Below are 20569 nucleotides of genomic sequence, written 5' to 3' on the forward strand. Positions count from 1 at the left end.
TCCTCTCCCTGCTGCCCAGGTGACTGATTTGATTTGACACAGTGAGTTGTGAGACATGTTAGTAAAGGAGAGAGGGACATTGTTGATGATGATGCTGGGTCTGGGCTCTGTTGGATTGGTTCTGTTATCTCTGGCTGTCCAGAGTGGACATGGAGCCCAGGACAGGTGAGTCTGGGAGGGATACTGTAACTCTACTACGGTTAGTCTCCTATGAAGGATGACTTAACAAGTCAGACTAACAGGATTTTTATTAAAGATTCATACATCGGTAGCTGATTTACAACCAATTTATAACCACCAAACCAAGATATATTTATTTGATGTGCATAGAGTATGTGTGTGTCAATGTACAGTGCTGTCTGGAGTAGAGAGGAGACCACTGAGAGGAATTACTACACCAGGTACCACAATATGTCAGAGGTGAGAGAGAATACACACACACACACACACACAAAGAATGACTGAGTCCTCACTGCATAGAGACTCTGGTACCTCTCCCTATAGATTACAGCATGGATGGAGCAGATGAAGAGGGAGAACCCAGATGTTGTGTCCTCCATGGTCTACGGTCAAACCTATGAGAGGAGGAACATCACCTTACTGAAGGTTCTTCACCTCTCTCTCTCTCTCTGCATTCACTGTCGTCAGCATGCCTGGCCCTGGCTAGGTCAGTCTTACAGGGAAACCACTAAGTAGCTTTCATCACTAGTGTTTTTCTGCTTTGACTAGACCCAAGAGACCAATGTCTGCAGCTCAATGGAGATCTCCTGTTGGTTGTTATGTTGCAGATTGGTCTGCGTTCTACTGGGAGGAAGAAGGCTATCTGGATGGACTGTGGGATCCACGCCAGAGAATGGATCACTCCCGCTTTCTGCCAGTACTTTGTTAAAGAGGTGTGGACGTGTTTAACTATTCTTGTGGGGATCAGAAGTAAACGAAACAAGAATAGGAAACAAACAAAAATGTTACCAACTGAGGACATGCTGTTGGTCCCCACGAGGTCATATGCTATTTCTAGGGGGTTTAGGGTTAACGTTAGAATTAGTGTTAGAATTAGGTTTAGGTGCCAGGGTTACTTTTTGGGTTAGGAGCTAGGGTTAGGTTTAAGGTAAGGTTTTTGGGTTAAGGTAAGAGTACGGGTTGCGAGTTAGGCAAAATAGGATTTTGAATGGGACTGAATTGTGTCCCCCCACAAGGTTAGCTGTACAAAACATGGTGTGTGTGTGTGTATGTGTGTGTGTGTGTGTGTGTGTGTGTGTGTGTGTGTGTGTGTGTGTGTGTGTGTGTGTGTGTGTACTATCATAGAGATGAAAGAGCATGAAGCAGTACTGGTGAGAATCTCCTCCTTGATTTCTACCAACAGATCCTGAGAACGTACAAAACCGACACCAAGGTGAATGAGATGATGAAAAATCTGGATTTCTACATCACACCAGTCCTAAACGTTGATGGCTACATCTACTCTTGGCATAATGAAAGCGTAAGTACTGATTAATGCTACTTCAGACCAGCTTTGACACATTCTGGGAAACTACTGCAAATATGACAAATTGTGTCTTTAATTGCGTCACATCTCTACCAGGTGTTATCCATACAGTACATAGTTCACAATAGACCTAGACATGCTGGTACAATATATGAGTAGACCTTACAAGTAACAAGAGCGCCATCTATTGGCTTGGATGACATATTGTAACAGAAATATTATTGATGACAGTATTATCATTCCAGTTAGTGACTAGTGGTTCTTATCTCTGTAGACTCGACTGTGGAGGAAGTCCAGATCTCCAGGAACAGGAGGCTGTACCTGCTATGGAACAGACCTCAATCGTAACTTCTACGCTAACTGGGGCAGTGAGTATGGTTCTTACTCTAAACCACACTCACTCACACACACCAAGGTTGGGGTCAATTCCATTTCAATTCCATTGAATTCAGATAGTACACTGAAATTCCAATTCTCAATGTTATTCAATGAGGAACATTTGGAATTTGGTTTACTTCCTGAATTGACTGGAACTGAGATAGAATTGACCCCAACCCCAACACACACACATCCTAAATGTGTTTTCCTCTCCTGTCTGTGCAGTGGTTGGTGTCTCGACAGACTGCTGCAATCTGTTCTACTGCGGCACCAAGGCTCTCTCTGAGTCTGAGGCCTGGGCCGTCACAGACATGTTGGGGAAAATGAGGGAAGATATTCTGGCTTTCCTCACCATCCACTCCTATGGCCAGCAGCTCCTGGTGCCCTACGGACATCCCAACACTTCAGCACCCAACCACGATGAGCTGGTACGCCCGCCCCCAAAGATAAGTTGTGTTGTAATTGACCAGTGTTTTAAAATGGGGATCAACAGGGGTGCACGTGTTTTCTGACCACATTAACCTGTAGTATGTCTCTGTGTTGCCAGATGGAGGTGGGTCTGGGAGCAGCCAAGGCTATAAAGACTGTCCATGGGATGGACTACACTGTAGGCACCTCACCTGATATCCTGTGTAAGTAAGGCTGAGGGAAGACAACGAGTCACCAAACACTGAAGTGAGCAATGCCTGGTTAATCCCATTTTATCAAGACCCACATCTATACTCGGACACATGGCAATCCAATGGGAAGAGACTATACAACTACTGGCCTATAAAACTCTCTCTCTCTGTCTCCAGATCCCTTCTCGGGTTCGTCTCAGGACTTTGCCAGGCTGATCGGCATCCCGTTGTCTTTCACCTTTGAGCTCAGGGACAAGGGCGAACACGGCTTCGAGCTCCCAGAGGACCAGATCCAGCCCACCTGTGAGGAGGCCTACGCCGGAGCACAACACATCATCACCTACACACACGACAAGGCCTTCTACAGCTATGCTGCCACCGTCAGGGCAACACTGTGGACCACACTGCTGGCAGCCTGGGTCTCTAGCACCATCCTGCTGTAGACTGGGAGGACTGCAGGAGTCAGATGAGACACACTTATTTTGTCAAGTGTGGTATGTTACTTGTGTCTTTAAAACTATACTGTAAAACTGTTAAATTATCATCTACTTCTTATGTTCCTTTTAATATTGACAAAACACATACAGGTTATTTGTAGTACAGTGTGCTTTGCATTAACATTTCATTGATATAAATACACTCAAACCGTAATGATTTGTTGTCATAACTTCCTTCCGTTAGATCCATGAGTTGTCCCCTCATAAGTCCAGCAACCGTTGCCATGTTTACCCAACCAAAGGTGCTGATCAACATTAGTTCAACCGTTACCATGTATACCCAACTGCCTGACTTGATTAGGTCCTACAAAGCAGTTCTAATGTATGTGTCTTCTATCCCTGTGTTTCGCCCCTCTCTTCTCTGTTTCTGGGTAGCTGCAGTGTTATGTGGTGTTGAACGGCTGGAAGCCCTGTTGTCTCAGGCAGGCCAGAGGCAGGAAGAGTTGGTCCTCTTGAGGAAACTGGTCCCACTGTGTCCATGTCCAACCTGGGACAGACAGACAGAGAGGCAGAAATATCTACATAAACTCAGATACAAATCATTAACTTGCCAGTGTAGTAAATAGTGCAGGCCAAGTACAGTAATACAATTCCTGGGAACCTAGGAGACTGGGATAGCCAGGTTTCTCACCTTCGTTTTTCTCTGGTTCGAGATTGACTGGCTCTGATGGGTAGCTCCTGTCCACTTCTCCTTGCATGATGATGGTGATGTAGTGGTACTGCTCATCGAGCTTGATGGAGTTCACCACGGATGCGAACCTTACTTCTTTCAGGCGCACTCCTGCCTCTTCCATCACCTCCCTGTGAGCGCAATCTTCCCATGTCTCTCTTCAAATGAAAAATACAACTATTGGTCAACTTTAATATGAAATTAATATCACACTCTTGTTTACATTAAGAAATAATTAGCTACTCACCCAAATTCTAGATGACCGCCAGGTAGCTGATACGTTCCTTTGCCCATTGCACTTTTTCGCTTCCCTAAGAGGACGCAGCTGGAGTGAGCTGAATCTGTGACAAGAACCCCTACTCCGACACCAGGGCGCTTGAGGGGTCTGCAGTTTTGTGTCATCTCGTCAAATCAGACCACGGTAATTCAGTTAGTAAAACTATATGCAAATAGCTCTACTATAAACACATGCTATGGCATATGCTCTTCTATCGTTTCAGGCAACTTCACCAGGCACAGCTCCTCCTCCGCAACGAACGGAACGGAACGAGCCAGGTTGACACGTGAATATCACTTCCGGTACATTTTTTTAGTTGCTTATCAGGCAAAGTTATCTGGGTAGCTTAAAAATGTAGATACATTAAACAATGCAGATGGAAATATTTATAAGCAAACGTGTATGCTATGATTCCCTATCTATAACCGTCCCTTTATTGCCCTGATGTGATATTACATCAAAATGTTATTTTGGAAGTGTTAGGGCGAACACCACAACAGATAGTCCATAGTGTAGCCAGATATAGTTTATTATAGTTATAGTAGTAGCCTACAACAGTGGACTGGACAAAAATGGAACCACAGATTGTTGGCTGTTTTTGCATCAGTCACATTTGTCAGAGCAAGCTACCCCATTTTAGGCGGCCGCCGGAAACTGCATAGCCTTGCCAACTATGTGAACAATGAAAGAGTCTCACATTCTCACATTTTTTCTGAATTGATGACAACATAAACATATCGCCTTATTAGGCTACACACAGTATACTAATACTGTTATGTATTTTGGTGTGGCAGATAATACTTGCTTGCTGTTCACTCGTTTTGACTAAAAGGGAAACGGTTTGTCAGAATTGACCAGAAGGGGATTTTCGTAGTAGGTTAGGAGAACTTACGCAGCAAGTTAGGATAATTAACGTAACGTGTTATATAAATAATAAAATAAGAATTTGTTCTTAACTGACTTGCCTAGTTATAAAATTAAAAATTTAAAAATTTAATTAAAATAAGAATTAGGCTAAGGTTCTGAAAATGTTTAAGGTTAGCTAAAATCAGTGGTGTAAAGTACTTAAGTAAAATTACTTTAAAGTACTACTTAAGTAGTTTTTTTTGGTATCTGTACTTTACTATTTATGACAACTTTTACTTCACTACATTCCTAAAGAAAAGTATGTACTTTTTACTCCATACATTTTCCCTGACACCCAAAAGTACTCGTTACATTTTGAAGTAGGACAGAAATGGTCCAATTCACACACTTATCAAGAGAACATCCTTTGGTTTGTTTCTGAATGTCTGAGTGTTGGGAGTCTGCCCCTGGCTATCCGTAAATAAAAAAAAACACGAACAATTGTGCCAACTCATTTGCTTAATATAAGACATTTGAAATGATTTACACTTTTACTTTTGATACTTTAGTACATTTCTGAAATTACATTTACTTTTGATACTTTAGTACATTTCAAACCAAATACTTTTTGACTTTTTCTCAAGTAGTATTTTACTGGGTGACTTTCACTTTAACTTGAGTAATTTCCTATTAAGGTGTCTTTAATTTTACTCAATAATGAAAACTGCGTACATTTTCCACCACTGGCAAAAATGCAAAACAATTATCCACTTTTGTGGTCAATTTCACGTAAACTGTATCCCATCTAGCCGCAACCCTGTTCACTGCGCTCAAAGACTTTCTATCTGCTATTTTCCCACAATGTGTTAATTTCCCGCGCTTTAGTAATATTTTGTAATGACATCATCGAAATAACGAGAGAAACGCCCATTTAATTTTACAGGCGGGTGCGCCGAGAAATTTCACCAATCGCTTCGTGGTTGGATTTTCACTGTCCAATAAGAACAACACATATACCAAACACCTATCATCTACGTGTATCCCTATATATCTAACCAATCTACGAAGGGTAGCGTTGATAATAGAGGCCAATCAGAACCTGGGGTGTTTTGTGTCCGGTGCAAGGGGTCGCAACGTCTGCCGGCTTTCCTTTCCGCGGTCTCTCTTGGCTGAGCGTTTTCTGGATCTCACTGCAATGGCGGAGCAGCAGCAGTTCTACATCTTGCTGGGCAACCTGATGAGCCCTGACAACGACATCAGGAAACAGTCGGAGGTAAGATCTCAAAATATACTGTCTAGGTCGATAGCACCGGGCTGAGGCTACTTTCTAGAGTTAGCCAATTTGCGATTAGCCCAGCCCACGTGTGAAGCCGAAGTGGACTACGGCTTAGCAGCTAACGTTAACTATTTGGCTAAAAATGTAGCATGTGGAAATGGCACAATTCATTGATCCATGAAACTTCGTTAGTAAGCAAGTCATTAAGGCTTCGTCAACGATTTTTAAAAGGCCCTTCTCTAGCTATAACTAACGTTAGCTAACACTACAGTCGTGCTCATTTACAGTCGTGCTCAGTTAACGTTAGTTAGCTAGTTAGCAAGTTAGAGACACACATTGATATGCACATCACCACTTCGGTTACAGTAGCTACTAACGTTACTAGTTTAGCAAGCTATGTTTTAGGTAGTTAAATATTTTGGTTCCTCATCCGAAGACTTGAGAAATCGACCTCAGTAACGCTATCTAAAGCAACGTTAATCGACAACATAAAATTGTCAAGGGCCCCGGTCGGAAATGTAGCTAATGTTAGCTAGTTAGCCAGCTATGTTGCAATACATTTCGAGTCCGAAGCTACAAACTACTCTTAGTTATCTCGCTTACTCCCTATATTATGTCAGCTGGTGTGACTATGCATAACTTTAGTTATAAGATGGCTAACAAACTAGTAAGTTTTACAGTCGTTACGTCCGCTAAATAATCTACATGTATAAAAAATTAGTCTGTCCGGACCTGTGGGCTTTTTCTTTCAGGTGCGATGTGTCGCAACTAGGTTGGTATCTAACACGATAGCAAGCTATCTTGGTTAAATATACAGATCATATGAGCACGCCTGTATTAGCATGCGTGTAATCCACACATCTACCTGGTCAGCTGTGTCACTAGTTGATAATCTTTATGGATAGCCTGGTCTCAGACTTTCTGAAACTAGCTACCAGGATTAGCAGCTAACGTTAATGATCTTGTTTTCCCACTGAGTAGACATACTTATCCGTGATCAAGCCGAGATTGGGATCCGTAGCGCATTGTTATGGACGGTCTCTCTTCATCAGGGCTCTGGATTTGAGTTTCACTTGAATCTTATCACACTCATCCCCCACTAGCGGTCAGCACTTTCCTTTATGAAAGACAATGAGTGTCTGCCGATGGTTAAGCTCATCGGAATCCTTTAGTCACACAGAGAGAACGTCATGGGAATCAGGATTATATCTACCAACCTACTGGACAGCAGGGATAGAATAAAACAAGTTTAGATTCAATGTGTCCATTTTAAATGTCGTTGGTCAATGCTATGGGCATTGTAATCTATTGCGAAGATACTCTGAGCTAGATGTAATCGCACTCATTAACCTAAAACTATATATAGCACCAATAAATCCAAACTGTCCTGTGGTGGGCTTATGTGCTCTTATTTGCTGACCCTGTCAAGATTCCAGATGCAGATATTAAAAGATGCCACCTATGAACCAGAACTAATTCAGTGTTTCCCCCAATAGTTTTTAATTTAATTAATTTTTTTAGCAGCAGTGACAGAGTTAGCGGGAATCTTGAAAAGCGGGCGTGGGGTGTTTCCTGGGGCATACATCCACATTGTTGGAGAGAGAATGTGCAGTGGCAGTCACAATTTAGCCCCCCCCCCCCCCCCCCAATGTCACCAAGCATCCAGCAACAGCCATAGTGTTAATAACCAGATGTCAGACAGCTGCCGCATTAGACAAACTAATGAGTAGCTTCTAGTTAAGATGACAACTCCTATTAGTCTAACTTTGCCCCAAGGGAGATTTTCATAACCCTGAATTTCAATCTATGACCCCCACGCACCTCCGTTATCAGGGCAATGGCTTTCAGGAGAACACATTAATGCTTCCTCTAACTGACGCATTCTCTCTCTTTGCAGGAAGCTTATGACACCATCCCCGGTCAGACAAAGATCACATTTTTGCTGCAGGCCATCCGAGATGCAGCCTGCGCAGAAGAGGTTTGTTACATTTTAGTCATTTAGTAGACTCTTAACCAAAGCTACTTACAGGAGCAATTGGGGTCAAGTGCCTTGCTAGAGGGCACATCGGCAGATTTTTCTCCTTGTTGGCTCTGGGTTACCTTTCGGTTACTGGCCCAACTGCTAGGCTACCTGCTGCCCATGGTTGACTCTTAAAGATGAACAATGTCTCTGAGGGGCAGAATGAGCTTATGTAAACAAGTCTTGGAAGAACATTTAGTCACAAGACAAAGCCGTGTCACAGTACTTCTGTAGCCAAATTCTTATTGTGTAAAACCGTTGTCGTGCAGCATCCAGTCTATCCTAGGAATCCTGTAGTCATTTCATCTTCTGGAAGTAGTCCTTTTGCATTGCATCAGCTCAAATACCCTGTTTTTATGCTCACCAACCTGCACAGTAATAGTGTAATAACTCATACATGGCCATTGTCACGTCACTTTGGTCATGCTGCCCTGCTCGGACGTTGCTGACAAATGCCAGATCTTACAACGCCTGGATAGGTATTTTACCTCGGATAACCCCACATAAGTTATAGAAATCTGGTGCCTGACAGCATAGATGTGGCACGTAACCATTGGTCGACGCATGCAGCGTCTGAGCAGGGGAGCATGACCAGTGTGACGGTCGTGTCAGTGAGTCGTCCTCTTGACATTTATTCAGATGAGGGTGTGATTGCTGAGCAGCATCTGTTACCTCTTTCTGCATCACAAATGGCACCCTATTCCCTATATTGCGCACTGCTTTTGACGATGGGCCCTGGTTAAAAGTAGTGCACTGGATGGGCTAGGCGGCCTGGCCCTCCATGCACCTCTCTCGCGTGACAGTATTTATAGAGCGGGGGAGCAGGACGGAACTCGACCGGGAACAGCATACCTCTGCTGCCTACTTGACATGTTTAGATCTTTGTTTCAGAGAGCTAGGCTTTGCTCAGGGGGATGTCATGTATGTTGAGACAAATTGTTTTGCTTTTCCAATTGTCCCTTTCGGATATCTACATGCAGGGTTAAGGACTGGTTGCCAAGGAAGACTTATGGCACACCTTTGACCGAATGAAACGGTGGACTTTAATCGTGTTAAACATTGATCAAATGGAGGCATTGACCTCTGGTGTAACCATGAAATGTGTCCCCCACCCCCCAGGTCAAGACGATGGCGGCGGTGCTGCTGCGTCGGCTGCTGTCGTCCTCCTTCGAGGAGATCTACCCCGGCCTGACGGTGGACATGCAGACGGCCATCAAGACAGAGCTGGTCACCAGCATCCAGACAGAGGCCTCGCCCAACATTCGCAAGAAGGTCGCGGACATCGCTGCAGAGCTCTGCCGTAACCTCCTAGGTTGGTTAGGGGACAGCTGAGGGGCATCTGCAGTTGACCTCTTGGTCCATGCATAACCGTGGTGGTTTTGACTGTCACCTTGTGGAGTGATATGGACAGGCTCCTTCAGATCAGTCTGGTATACTACATTCTCTTGTGACTGTGTCGCCTTGTGGAGTGATACGGACAGGCTCCTTCAGCTCAGTCTGGTATTCTACATTCTCTTGTCTTTACATGGTTCCTCTAGATGATGATGGAAACAACCAGTGGCCAGAGCTGCTCAAGTTCCTGTTTGACTCGGTCAACTCTGACAACGTTGGCCTGAGAGAGGCCGCCCTGCATATATTCTGGTGAGAAACCCAACCCAATACCCCCCCCCCCCCCCCTAAGACTTCATGATTTATTCTGAAAACAAAGTATTAATGACTACTTGTTGATCTGTTCTTGTACGATGACGTGACTATAGCCTAAGCTTTGCGTATGCAGCCCTTGGCATAACTCCCACTATGCTCTGGTCTTTCTCTGTAGGAACTTCCCAGGTATCTTTGGCAACCAGCAGCAGCACTACATGGAGGTGATCAAGAGGATGCTGGTCCAGTGTATGCAGGACCAGGAGAACCCACAGGTGAGTGCCATGCAGGGGTAACACTCCACACCTCCATTTGAATAGAAAATGTTAACTCTGCAGACATGTTTTCAGCTTTCAACATCATTCCAGCTCCTGGAAGGATAACTCAAGTCTTGTATAAACTATTGTCACCCGAACTGGTAGTGTCATTGTCTCCCTTATTCCCCCCCTGTAGATCCGTACCCTAGCTGCCCGTGCTGCAGCCTCCTTCGTCTTGTCCAACGAGGGCAACGCTGCCCTGCTGAAGCACTTCTCTGACCTGCTGCCAGGCATCTTGCAGGTGAGACAGGCCCCCACGTCTGCTCTGGGGAACTTGGCTTCTTCCAGTCAAATCACAGATGTACCCTTACATGTTGTCTGTTAGCGGTTTTAATAATGAATCCTTCTCAGATGAATCTCTAGATATGAGGTGCTCTTTTATTGTAATGTAGCTTTACCCGTTCTGCTGGTTTTAACGATCCCTCTCGGTCTCTGGTAAGGCGGTGAATGAGTCGTGTTACCAGGGAGATGACTCTGTGCTGAAGTCTCTGGTTGAGATCGCTGACACGGCCCCCAAGTACCTGCGACCCAACCTGGAGGCCACGCTGCAGCTCAGCCTGAAGCTGTGTGCTGACACCACCCTGACCAACATGCAGAGGCAGCTGGCCCTGGAGGTTATCGTCACGCTGTCCGAGACTGCCGCCGCTATGCTGAGGAAACACACCGCCATCGTGGCATCCAGCGGTGAGTGATGGTCACGCCGCCCTGTCTCATCACCCCAGTCTGCTGTCTGAGGTGTACTGATTCACTCAGATGTGTTTTTGTAAGGGATGGCAGGAAGTACATTTTCTCTCATGCCAGTGGAGATGCAGTCAGTCTGTTCTCTTCAGAGGTAAACTGGGTGCAGCTAAAGGAAATGTTTTGGGAAGTGTCTAAATCAACTCACTGCCGTGTGCTGTAGCACTTCAAAGTGCTATTTCAGTCTGACTCCTTTTGACTGCAGGCTAAAAATGCAACTGAATAGCTGTTTGAACCGTTTCTCGTTTGAGGGATGTTTCAGCAGCGGAAGCTAGCATTTAGTTTGGAGGTTTGTGTCACTATTGGGTCGTTTAGTCCAAATGTAGGAAAGTATTTGTAGTTTGCTGTTGACTAAGTGTTCACCATTGTTTGTCCTCAGAAGTGGTCACAGTAAAGTCAGTGATGTATTGGTGTGGTGGTTGTCTGTGCAGTTCCCCAGATGCTGGCTATGATGGTGGATCTGGAGGAGGACGAGGAGTGGTCTATGGCTGATGAGCTGGAGGACGATGACTTTGACAGGTACATCCTAGCTACTACAGAAATGTAATGAATAGAACGGCCGTCCCCATTCAAGTCAATGGTGGGTGGTCTGGTGGCCAGTGCAAGTCTACTCATAGAGGAGCTAAGCAGGAAGTCTACCATCAATCTGTGCTGTGGTTTGGTACAACTCAACTGACATTGCAACAAATGCATACCATTGCATGAGCCACATCAATTAGAATAATTTGAATAAACATTCTACAATACCATGAAAATGATTGCGTCACAATACCAGGCAGCCATTGCGAATGTACCATACGTTTACCAGTCAAATTTATAGGGTTTGCTTCCAAGCCTGTTCTATTCATTCCATCTCAATGCCAGCTACATCACATGCACACAATCTTCAACTGGTACAGCCTAAACCTGTATTTCCTGCACTGCTGATGAAGCATACTGCAAGAATTTACCCCAGCAAAAATGGTTATAGCGTGTACAAAAGGTTCAAAGGTGATTGGTTGAAGGCATAATCTGTCCATGGTAATGTAGGATGGGGTTGTTAACTTGTTGTATTTTTGTGTGGGTTTCACAGCAATGCAGTTGCAGGAGAGAGCGCTCTGGACAGAATGGCCTGTGGGCTGGGAGGAAAGATGGTGCTGCCCATGATCAAACAGCACATCATGACTATGTTGCAGAACCGTACGTCTTATCTTCGGTTTCAAACACTTCTACTACATCTGTCATCCTGAACCACTCTCTTGGACATGGCCTTGATCATGAGGATCATGTACCATAGGGTGGCAGGTATGACCCAGCTGTGATGTTACCTAGCAACATGTCAGTAACTATGTTTGTGTGTCAGCTGACTGGAAGTACCGCCACGCCGGCCTCATGGCGCTGTCGGCCATCGGGGAGGGCTGCCACCAACAGATGGAGGCCATCCTCAATGAGATCGTCAGCTTCCTGCTACTGTTCTGTCAGGACCCTGTGAGTTTATTCAACCAATCAATAGCCTTCATATATAATATACGTGCCATCTAGCAGACGCTTTGATCCAAAGCGACTTAGTCACCTTAAGTATGGGTGTTCGCAGGACTCAAACCCACTATCATGGCGTTGCAGGAAAACCCCTGCTGTACCAACTGGGCTACAGTCTGTAAAGACCTTTTACATCAGCAGTTGTCACAAAGTACTTTTTAATTGGGTTGAATCTGTTTCACGTTGAAGTTGTGGTTTCTCCCTGATGTGATTTGTTGTTGACCCTTTGTCTCTGTTTCCAGCACCCCAGAGTCCGTTATGCTGCATGCAACGCCATCGGGCAGATGGCCACCGATTTCGCCCCCACCTTCCAAAAGAAATTCCACGATAAGGTATAAGGGATTTTTCCACATGGTTTGTTGAACTGTATTTTGAGGACACATTGTTTTACATTGGCAGTTTTACCACCTCTTGTAAAGAGAGAGTCCATGTCAAACAGGGTCTTAGGCCTGCACAGCTTATCAAACTCATCACCGATGCAATTCTATATTCATGTCAGCTGACCTTTGACCCTGTGCCCTCTCCCACCAGGTGATCTCTGCCCTACTGCAGACCATGGAGGACCAGACCAACCCCCGTGTCCAGGCCCACGCTGCCGCGGCCCTCATCAACTTCACTGAGGACTGTCCCAAGTCCCTCCTGATTCCCTATCTGGACAGCCTGGTCCAGCACCTACATGTCATCATGGTGGCCAAACTACAGGAGGTATGTCTGTCTGTCAATGTGTGCTGTTTTTCTGTCTTAGTGTGTGTATTAAAAACATTTCAACCCACATGGTATTTCTCTGCGACAGTCCTCTATGGTTTAGCAGTAAGACCTTTTGGGAGATTAAAGGTCTGTTCTCCACCACGGGTTTCTCTCGCTGTAGGAATCTGTTACTTAATGTCAGACTACATTTACAATCTATTAATTTGATGTAATCGATGGAGTTTCAGCTTTGAGTGTTACCAATCTGTTTAGAGAAATGCCAATCTTTGTTGATTTCAAACATTATCCGTCTAATCTGTTTTGCAGCACAAACCCTTATCAGACGCACGTCTTTGTTAATGGGCCTTGGTAGGTCATGATCAATGACCATGTTAACTTGTGGATGCTTTAAGCCACTGAATTCCTCATCTAGGCAATAAGCTAATGAAGCCCTCTGTCCACCGTCCCAGCTGATCCAGAAGGGTACCAAGCTGGTTCTGGAGCAGGTGGTGACGTCCATAGCGTCTGTGGCGGACACGGCCGAGGAGAAGTTTGTTCCCTACTACGACCTGTTCATGCCCTCCCTCAAACATATCGTGGAGAATGCTGTGCAGAAGGAGCTGAGGCTGCTCCGAGGGAAGACCATTGAGTGTATCAGCCTCATCGGCCTGGCTGTCGGCAAGGACAAGGTACACACTGCTTTGTCTACCAGGTGTTCAGTACATGTTTCTTATGCAAGAGGATTTGTCACACACCAAGATTTGCATACATGCTCAATGCCTGTACTTTAAGTGTTATTTCCTCTCCATCCATTTTGTATTTGTCTGTTTGGTGAACTGGCCTTCTGTCTCAGTTCATGCCTGATGCGTCAGCTGTGATGCAGCTGCTGCTGAAGACCCAGACCGACTTCAATGACCTGGAGGATGACGACCCACAGGTATGTTCACAGATGTGTTGTCTAGAATGGATATGATTATCCATCAGAACGGGGGACTGTTGTCTGCTCTAATTGTTGCATTTCTATCTGCATTGTTTTGGGAACTGAACTGCTGGGTTATGTAGAGAACACTGTAGTGAAACGTTTTGCAACTGAAATTGCAAATCTGTTATTGGACACGGTCTGGTAGTGCCTCCCCATTGTTCCTGTTCACTTTTTTACTCTTAATTTATTTAGAAAATATTGTTTTAAATCCCCAAAAAGTCAGTTTAGTTGGTGCGCTTGACTCAATAATTTACCTGTTTCCCTCATTCAAAATCCATACAAAGGAATCCCAAAAGTTACCAGTAAACTTCGTCCAAGTCAAACAACGTTCCTAATCAATCTTCAGGTACCCTAATATGTAAATAAACAATCAAATTAAAGACTGAGAATAGTATGTTCATTACGGGAGATAAATAACAAAGTGCGCGCCACAATACTACAGTCAAAATGAGAGCCACCCAGGAAAAACTACAAATTCTAGCTCATTTTCCAAGAAAAACAAGCCTGAAACTTTCTAAAGACAGACATCTAGTGGAAGCCATAGGAACTGCAATCTGGGAGGTGTTCCTTTGATTTTCCCATAAACAAGCATTTGAATGGGCAGATGCCAACAAAACAAAATCTGGATGGCTTCTCCTTGGTTTTTCAGCTGCTATATCAGTTCTCTTATACTCAGACATTATTTTAACAGTTTTTAAACTTCAGAGTTTATGCAATACTACCAATTATATGCATATCCCAGCTTCTGGGTCTGAATAACAAGCAATTTACTTTGGGCACGTCAACCACCCGAATACTGCCCCCGACCCTCAAGAAGTTAACTGTTTTGTTGGTTAAGGGCTTGTAGGTAATGTTGTATTTGACGCATGTGACAATGTTATTTCAAACAGTTTTCTCCATACTGAACAAACCCCTGGTTGTCTGTTCCCTCAGATCTCCTACATGATCTCAGCCTGGGCCAGGATGTGTAAGATCCTGGGGAAAGAGTTCCAGCAGTACCTACCTGTGGTCATGGGGCCCCTAATGAAGACTGCCTCTATCAAGCCAGAGGTGGCCCTCCTGGACAGTAAGTTCTATGCTGGTTGGATGTTGGGATTGATTTTGGTATCCACAGTAGACTCCTATAGAACATTGCAGGGTTCCCATAGTCACTATAGAATCTCAATTATTGAAGTCAAAACCTGATGGAAATGCAATTCAACTGGCTTGCTATGCTTGTGTGAAGGGTAGTGTCCTGTGGCTAACTAAGCCTTTTCTCCTGGCTTCCCTCCCCAGCCCAGGACATGGAGAACATGTCGGAGGATGACGGATGGGAGTTTGTGAACCTGGGAGACCAGCAGAGCTTCGGCATCAAGACAGCCGGGTTGGAAGAGAAGGCCACCGCCTGCCAGATGCTGGTGAGACTGGGCGAGGGGAAGTGCTGCTCACACACCAATAGAACTTCATTTAAACATGGCTGCCGTATTGCTTTAGATTTGGAGTCGTTTCCAGTTTAGGGATTAGATTAATTTCCTTTTTCATCCTGGACATTACCGAAACTCTGCTTTCAGGCTAACCCTGTCTCCTTCCCAAGACAAAGAAAAAGCTGTCTTGTATTTTAAACTCAGCAGGTCTTCTTTCTAAAAGCCTGTCTCTGTGTTCTCCAGGTGTGCTATGCCAAAGAGTTGAAGGAAGGGTTTGTGGAGTACACAGAACAGGTGGTCAAGCTGATGGTTCCTCTGCTCAAGTTCTACTTCCACGATGATATCCTTTTAATCGGAGCGCTCACTACGTGTTGAACGTCATGTTTATTGAAGACTGTTGTTGGCTGGGCTGTCTGGCAGGTCTCTGAATAAGACTTGTTTGCTGGGCTGTCTGGCAGGTCTCTGAATGGGACTGTTGTCATCAACTGTGGTTGGTCCTTGACTGTCCTGTCTGTACGTGTGCGGGTGGCAGCAGCGGAGTCCATGCCCCTGCTGCTGGAGTGTGCGCGGGTACGAGGCCCAGACTACCTCACACAGATGTGGCACTTCATGTGCGACGCCCTCATCAAGGCCATTGGCACAGAGCCAGACTCGGATGTCCTATCAGAAATCATGCATTCGTTTGCCAAGGTAACCAACCCCCTCCCCCATCCCACATATGCTTGGATTATATTGTCTGTAGCATTTCCACACAAATGAATCTTATGAATTTAAGTTGTAATTAATTTATGATGTGGAAAGATGCTGACTGTGGTTGCTCTCCAGTGTATTGAGTTAATGGGAGAGGGCTGCCTGAACAATGAGCACTTTGAAGAGCTGGGAGGGATCCTGAAGGGGAAGCTGGAGGAACACTTTAAGAACCAGGAGCTGAGACAGGCCAAACGACAGGATGAGGACTACGACGAGGGCATGGAGGAAACGTTACAAGACGAGGTGAGCGTTCCTCACGACGGACCTTCTGGGCATTTTAATGACTTGTTAGATGCAAAGTAATCTGGCTTGATGTTAAATGCTCAAGTTTACAGCAATGGTGACTGCACTGATGTGAGCCATGTCAAGTTTGTACTGTCCAATAGCAGTGTTTGTGTTCACACCTGCTTTTTCTAAGTGTTTATTCAGCTCTAGAATGAATCAACATATTTCAGCCTTGTCTTGCATGGTGTGTTTCTGCATGAACCAACTGTTCTGTTCCCATTTCCCTGGCAGTGTTTCCTACCATGTGTTTGTTGTTCTCTGCAGGATGAAAACGATGTGTACATACTGACCAAAGTGTCAGACATTTTGCACTCTGTGTTCAGCAGCTACAAGGAACAAGTGCTGCCGTGGTTTGAGCAGCTTCTACAGCTCATCGTACAGCTCGTGGTGAGGATGGTTCCATCACTCACTCCAACAGACAGACATTAACATGGTCCTTGGTCATGTTCATTAGGGCACACCGTGACAAAACCTAGTGGGAAACTAGCATTTCTAGTCTTCACTGTTTGTCAGTTTCCTTCTATTTGGTGACAAATGAACATGTCCATGTATGTGGGGTCACATTGGTGTGCCACACCATGTAGGATTTAATCAACAGAAGCTTGGTGCTGTTACAGGGCTGTTACAGACCTTGGTGCTGTTACAGACCTTTGACCTCTTGCTGTTGTCTCCAGTGTCCTAGCAGGCCGTGGGCAGACAGGCAGTGGGGTCTGTGCATCTTTGACGACGTGGTTGAGCACTGCAGCCCCTCTTCCTTTAAATACGCGGAACTCTTCCTGCGGGCCATGGCCCTGTCGCTGTGTGATACCAGCCCCGAAGTGAGACAAGCTGCAGCCTACGGCGTAGGAGTCATGGCTCAGTACGGAGGAGAGAACTACCGACCCTTCTGCACCGGTACCTGACACACAGGGTTTTGTTATCTATCCAGCTAGTGCCTTCAAAGTATTCACACCCCTTGACTTGTTACACTTTTAGTTACAAGGTGGGATTGAAGTTGATTGCACTTTTTTTTACACAACAAAATTTGGGAATAAGTGGAGTTGACTACTTTCTGAAGGCACTCTGTATTTATCTAGGAATATGTATCTAACTTGATTACATTGAACCTAGTCAGTGGGCAAGTCATGATTTAGACTTGCTCACTTGGCTACAGCCCACTATGGATAGCCTGCTTGTTGCACTGTTGACATGCATCCCTTGACATTTAGGTCTCTGCCCTCTCCTGACTCTGGTTATCCTCTCCTCCAGAGGCACTGCCCACGCTGTTGGGTGTGATCCAGTCTCCAGACTCCAAGGTCAAGGAGAACGTCAACGCCACAGAGAACTGCATATCAGCCGTGGGCAAGGTCATGAGATTCAGGCCTGAGTGTGCCAATGTCAACGAGATCCTTCCCCATTGGCTCTCCTGGCTGCCACTCAACGAAGACAAGGAGGAAGCTGTGCACACCTTTGACTTCCTTTGTGACCTTATCGAAAGGTGGGGGACTGACTTTAATATTACTGATTTGGTTTGTGTTCATTAGGCTCCAAATGGCTGGAAACTGACAAACGGGGAGTGGCCTAATGCAACTTGGCCAATAAGACATTTTATTTAGTGTTCTGTTGCTTAGCTTTTAGAAGTTTTACATGGTTGCCTAATGAACATGACCCAAGTGTTGCAGCTGATATGTCTATGGTATAGATGTTCTCTTTGTTAATGCATTTTCCTTCCAACAGCAACAATCCTATTGTCCTCGGACCAGACAATGCAAATCTTCCCAAGATATTCCAGATCATCGCTGAAGGGGTCGCCAACGAGTCGGTCAAGAGTGAGGATGCATGCAGCAAGAGATTGGCAAATGTCATCCGCCAAGTACAGGTGAGGGAATGCTCTACTTGCCGGAGTTACTTTGTTCAAGCTAGGAACTTTTAACAAGCATTGAGGAATACTGAATATTGGTGTAAACCAAACCGAGGTTAATTTGAAACACCTTGTCAGTGTCCCACATTGAAATGTCCTAGGTCTAGTAGTCAGTCAGCAGTTTCTTCATCTAAAAGCTTCTTGTGTCCCCCCCCCCAGGGTTCTGGAGGACTGTGGACCCAGTGTGTCACGATGCTGAACGAGACTCAACAGAAGGCCATCCAGGACCTCCTCAACACTGCTTGAGAAGCCTTATCCCCTTCCTTTGTTGGAAAACAACAAGACCATGTTTAAACATCTAGCTCCTGGATCTCCTCCTTCCTAGATCACCACCTCCCTCCCATCTCCTTTTCCATCTCTGATCTGTAGCGTGTGTGGACTTCACTGCAGCCTCCTGCTGCCCCCCTCCCTATCCAGTCAGTCTCCCCTGCACTCGACTAACTGTAGGGACCAGGTTGATTTGTCTGAGTGACTGTCAATAAGACCCTGCCCCCTCCAGAGGATGACCCCTCCCGTTTAAGTCACTAATGTGTTATCGCCCACTGGAGTGGTCTATACCCTCTTCTTCCTGAATCCTGACGGTTGGAGCGTTGTTGGCCTCACCTCCACAAAGGGAAAACAAATGAACACAAGTATTAATTCAGTTTCTTCTCCATCCTGTTACACTGTTCAGAATCATCTGGTCTTTTGATGAAATTGACTTAACCCTTTCCACCACAAGTTTAACTGGTGTAGTTGTGCTCTGTGGAACCATGTGAAAATGTCATGTTTACCCAGCTGTAATAAACTCCTAGAAGTATCAGACTTGGTAGGACCCAGCTGCTGTACGAGGAGTGTTGACTAGAGGACTGGGGAATGGAAGAGGGGAGTGTGTACATGTCATGGGGTGACCACTTCCTGCCTCTGAATTTTGTTTTTTTGTTTAGGCTTTTTTTGTTTGTCTTTCTGACGGAGCCGCACGGTGGCACCTGGAGGAAACGGCCTCTGTATGCTGTTGGCTCACTGATCTGAATCTGTCTATTCTCAAGACTAACAGCATGTGTCAGTGGCTAACTCAAGCTCTCCTTTAATAAATGAGTGAGGAAATCATGATTGTCTGTCTAGGAGATTTAAAACAAACACTTTAGGTGTTATTTTCCTTTCCCTGAAACCCTGTATAAATGTAGGTTTGTTTTTCATGAAGGTTTACACCAATTGAATGAAGTTGGTTTAGGATTAAGTGTCTTAGCCACAATGTGCTGGGTTATAGACATGTAGACGCATGGAATAGACTTAATGTGTGCATCCATCCTCCGCTAACATTTGGTTTAGAACCTTAGCACCCCTGCAGATATTTGGTGGATGTCAACAATACATTTCAGATTGGCAGAATTTGTCATAATGCATTAATGTAATGCATGGGTTGTCACTTTCACTGCAATGTAGGTTTATTATACATTATTGAAATAAGGAAAGTTGATTTTACCCTGAACAAAAAATAAACCACATGCAACAGTTTTTTACAGAGTTCAGTTCCGATCAGTCAATTGAAATAAATTGGGCCCTAATCTGGATTTCACACGACTGGGAATATAGATATGCGTCTAGTCAGATCCATTTTAAAAAGGTATTTGAGGTATGTGCGTGGATCAGAATACCAGTCCGTATCTGGTGTGACCATTTGTCTCATGCTGCACGACACCGCTCCTTGGTGTGGAATGTTGTCTCCAATGTCTGTGCGAAGTTTCTGGCTATTGGTGCGAACTGGAACACGCTGTCGTACACATCGATCCAGAGCATCTGAAACATGTTCAATGGGTGATATGTCTGCGTATGCATGCCATGGCAGAACTGACACTCGGCTTCCAGGAATTGCTTCCAGATCCTTGAGACATGGGGTAGTGCGATATCATGCTGAAACATTAGGTGATGGCAATGGGCCTCATCACGGTATATTTTTGCTTTCAAATTACCATCGATTTAAATGCATTTGAGTTTGGCTGTAGCTTATACCTGCCCATACAACCCCGAAGCCTCCATGGGGCACTCTTCACCCTGAACAGAGTGGCCATCAAAGATGAACATTTGCACACATTTACGACACTGAACTGCAGTCAGGTCAAGACCCCGATGAGGACGACGAGCATGCAGATAAGTTTTGTGGAGAGATTCTTCAGTTGTGCAAACCCACAGTTTCATCGGGTGTCTGGTCTCAGACGATCTACAGGTGAAGCCGGTTATGGATGTCTTGGGCTGGCGTGGTTACACTTCTGTGCTGGAGGTGGCTTATGGTAGAGCA

At 45.1% G+C, this 20569-nt stretch overlaps 3 protein-coding genes across 3 annotated transcripts; 2 read left to right on the forward strand and 1 right to left on the reverse strand.

The window, feature by feature from the left end:
* Nucleotides 1–17: 17 nt before the first annotated feature.
* LOC110527217 (carboxypeptidase O) lies at nucleotides 18–3135 on the forward strand. The gene is made up of 9 exons (XM_021608381.2): nucleotides 18–165; nucleotides 354–420; nucleotides 505–606; nucleotides 789–893; nucleotides 1364–1480; nucleotides 1761–1854; nucleotides 2090–2292; nucleotides 2412–2496; nucleotides 2662–3135. The coding sequence occupies exons 1-9, from the start codon at nucleotides 56–58 to the stop codon at nucleotides 2925–2927; spliced, it is 1149 nt and encodes a 382-aa protein (XP_021464056.2). The 5' UTR covers nucleotides 18–55; the 3' UTR covers nucleotides 2928–3135.
* On the forward strand, nucleotides 2936–19788 carry LOC110527211 (importin-5). The gene is made up of 26 exons (XM_036951306.1): nucleotides 2936–2978; nucleotides 4152–4230; nucleotides 5900–6047; nucleotides 7948–8028; nucleotides 9190–9382; nucleotides 9609–9711; nucleotides 9890–9986; nucleotides 10165–10269; nucleotides 10469–10712; nucleotides 11198–11285; nucleotides 11839–11945; nucleotides 12109–12233; nucleotides 12527–12616; nucleotides 12816–12989; nucleotides 13442–13660; nucleotides 13825–13908; nucleotides 14887–15019; nucleotides 15229–15350; nucleotides 15600–15696; nucleotides 15874–16046; nucleotides 16182–16349; nucleotides 16656–16778; nucleotides 17066–17285; nucleotides 17640–17868; nucleotides 18108–18249; nucleotides 18451–19788. The coding sequence occupies exons 1-26, from the start codon at nucleotides 2951–2953 to the stop codon at nucleotides 18535–18537; spliced, it is 3459 nt and encodes a 1152-aa protein (XP_036807201.1). The 5' UTR covers nucleotides 2936–2950; the 3' UTR covers nucleotides 18538–19788.
* LOC110527216 (nucleotide triphosphate diphosphatase NUDT15) lies at nucleotides 3031–4234 on the reverse strand. The gene is made up of 3 exons (XM_021608380.2): nucleotides 3899–4234; nucleotides 3613–3809; nucleotides 3031–3468 (listed from the first exon to the last, which is right to left on the reverse strand). The coding sequence occupies exons 1-3, from the start codon at nucleotides 4051–4053 to the stop codon at nucleotides 3365–3367; spliced, it is 456 nt and encodes a 151-aa protein (XP_021464055.1). The 5' UTR covers nucleotides 4054–4234; the 3' UTR covers nucleotides 3031–3364.
* Nucleotides 19789–20569: the final 781 nt, after the last annotated feature.

The sequence above is a fragment of the Oncorhynchus mykiss genome, chromosome 18 (assembly GCF_013265735.2).
Source record: "Oncorhynchus mykiss isolate Arlee chromosome 18, USDA_OmykA_1.1, whole genome shotgun sequence".
Taxonomy (NCBI): domain Eukaryota; kingdom Metazoa; phylum Chordata; class Actinopteri; order Salmoniformes; family Salmonidae; genus Oncorhynchus; species Oncorhynchus mykiss.

Bases quoted from the DNA above. Each gene is read 5' to 3' on its own strand.
- LOC110527211 (XM_036951306.1), top strand. From the start codon at position 2,951: ATGAGACACACTTATTTTGTCAAGTGTG. The intron at 6,048-7,947 runs GTAAGATCTCAA...CTCTCTTTGCAG, and splicing joins ACATCAGGAAACAGTCGGAG to GAAGCTTATGACACCATCCC. The intron at 9,383-9,608 runs GTTGGTTAGGGG...TGGTTCCTCTAG, and splicing joins GCTCTGCCGTAACCTCCTAG to ATGATGATGGAAACAACCAG.
- LOC110527217 (XM_021608381.2), top strand. From the start codon at position 56: ATGTTAGTAAAGGAGAGAGGGACATTGTTGATGATGATGCTGGGTCTG. The intron at 607-788 runs GTTCTTCACCTC...GTTATGTTGCAG, and splicing joins GGAACATCACCTTACTGAAG to ATTGGTCTGCGTTCTACTGG. The intron at 1,855-2,089 runs GTGAGTATGGTT...CTGTCTGTGCAG, and splicing joins CTTCTACGCTAACTGGGGCA to TGGTTGGTGTCTCGACAGAC.
- LOC110527216 (XM_021608380.2), bottom strand. From the start codon at position 4,053: ATGACACAAAACTGCAGACCCCTCAAGCGCCCTGGTGTCGGAGTAGGG. The intron at 3,810-3,898 runs GTGAGTAGCTAA...TTTCATTTGAAG, and splicing joins GGCGGTCATCTAGAATTTGG to AGAGACATGGGAAGATTGCG. The intron at 3,469-3,612 runs GTGAGAAACCTG...TGTCTGTCCCAG, and splicing joins CGAACCAGAGAAAAACGAAG to GTTGGACATGGACACAGTGG.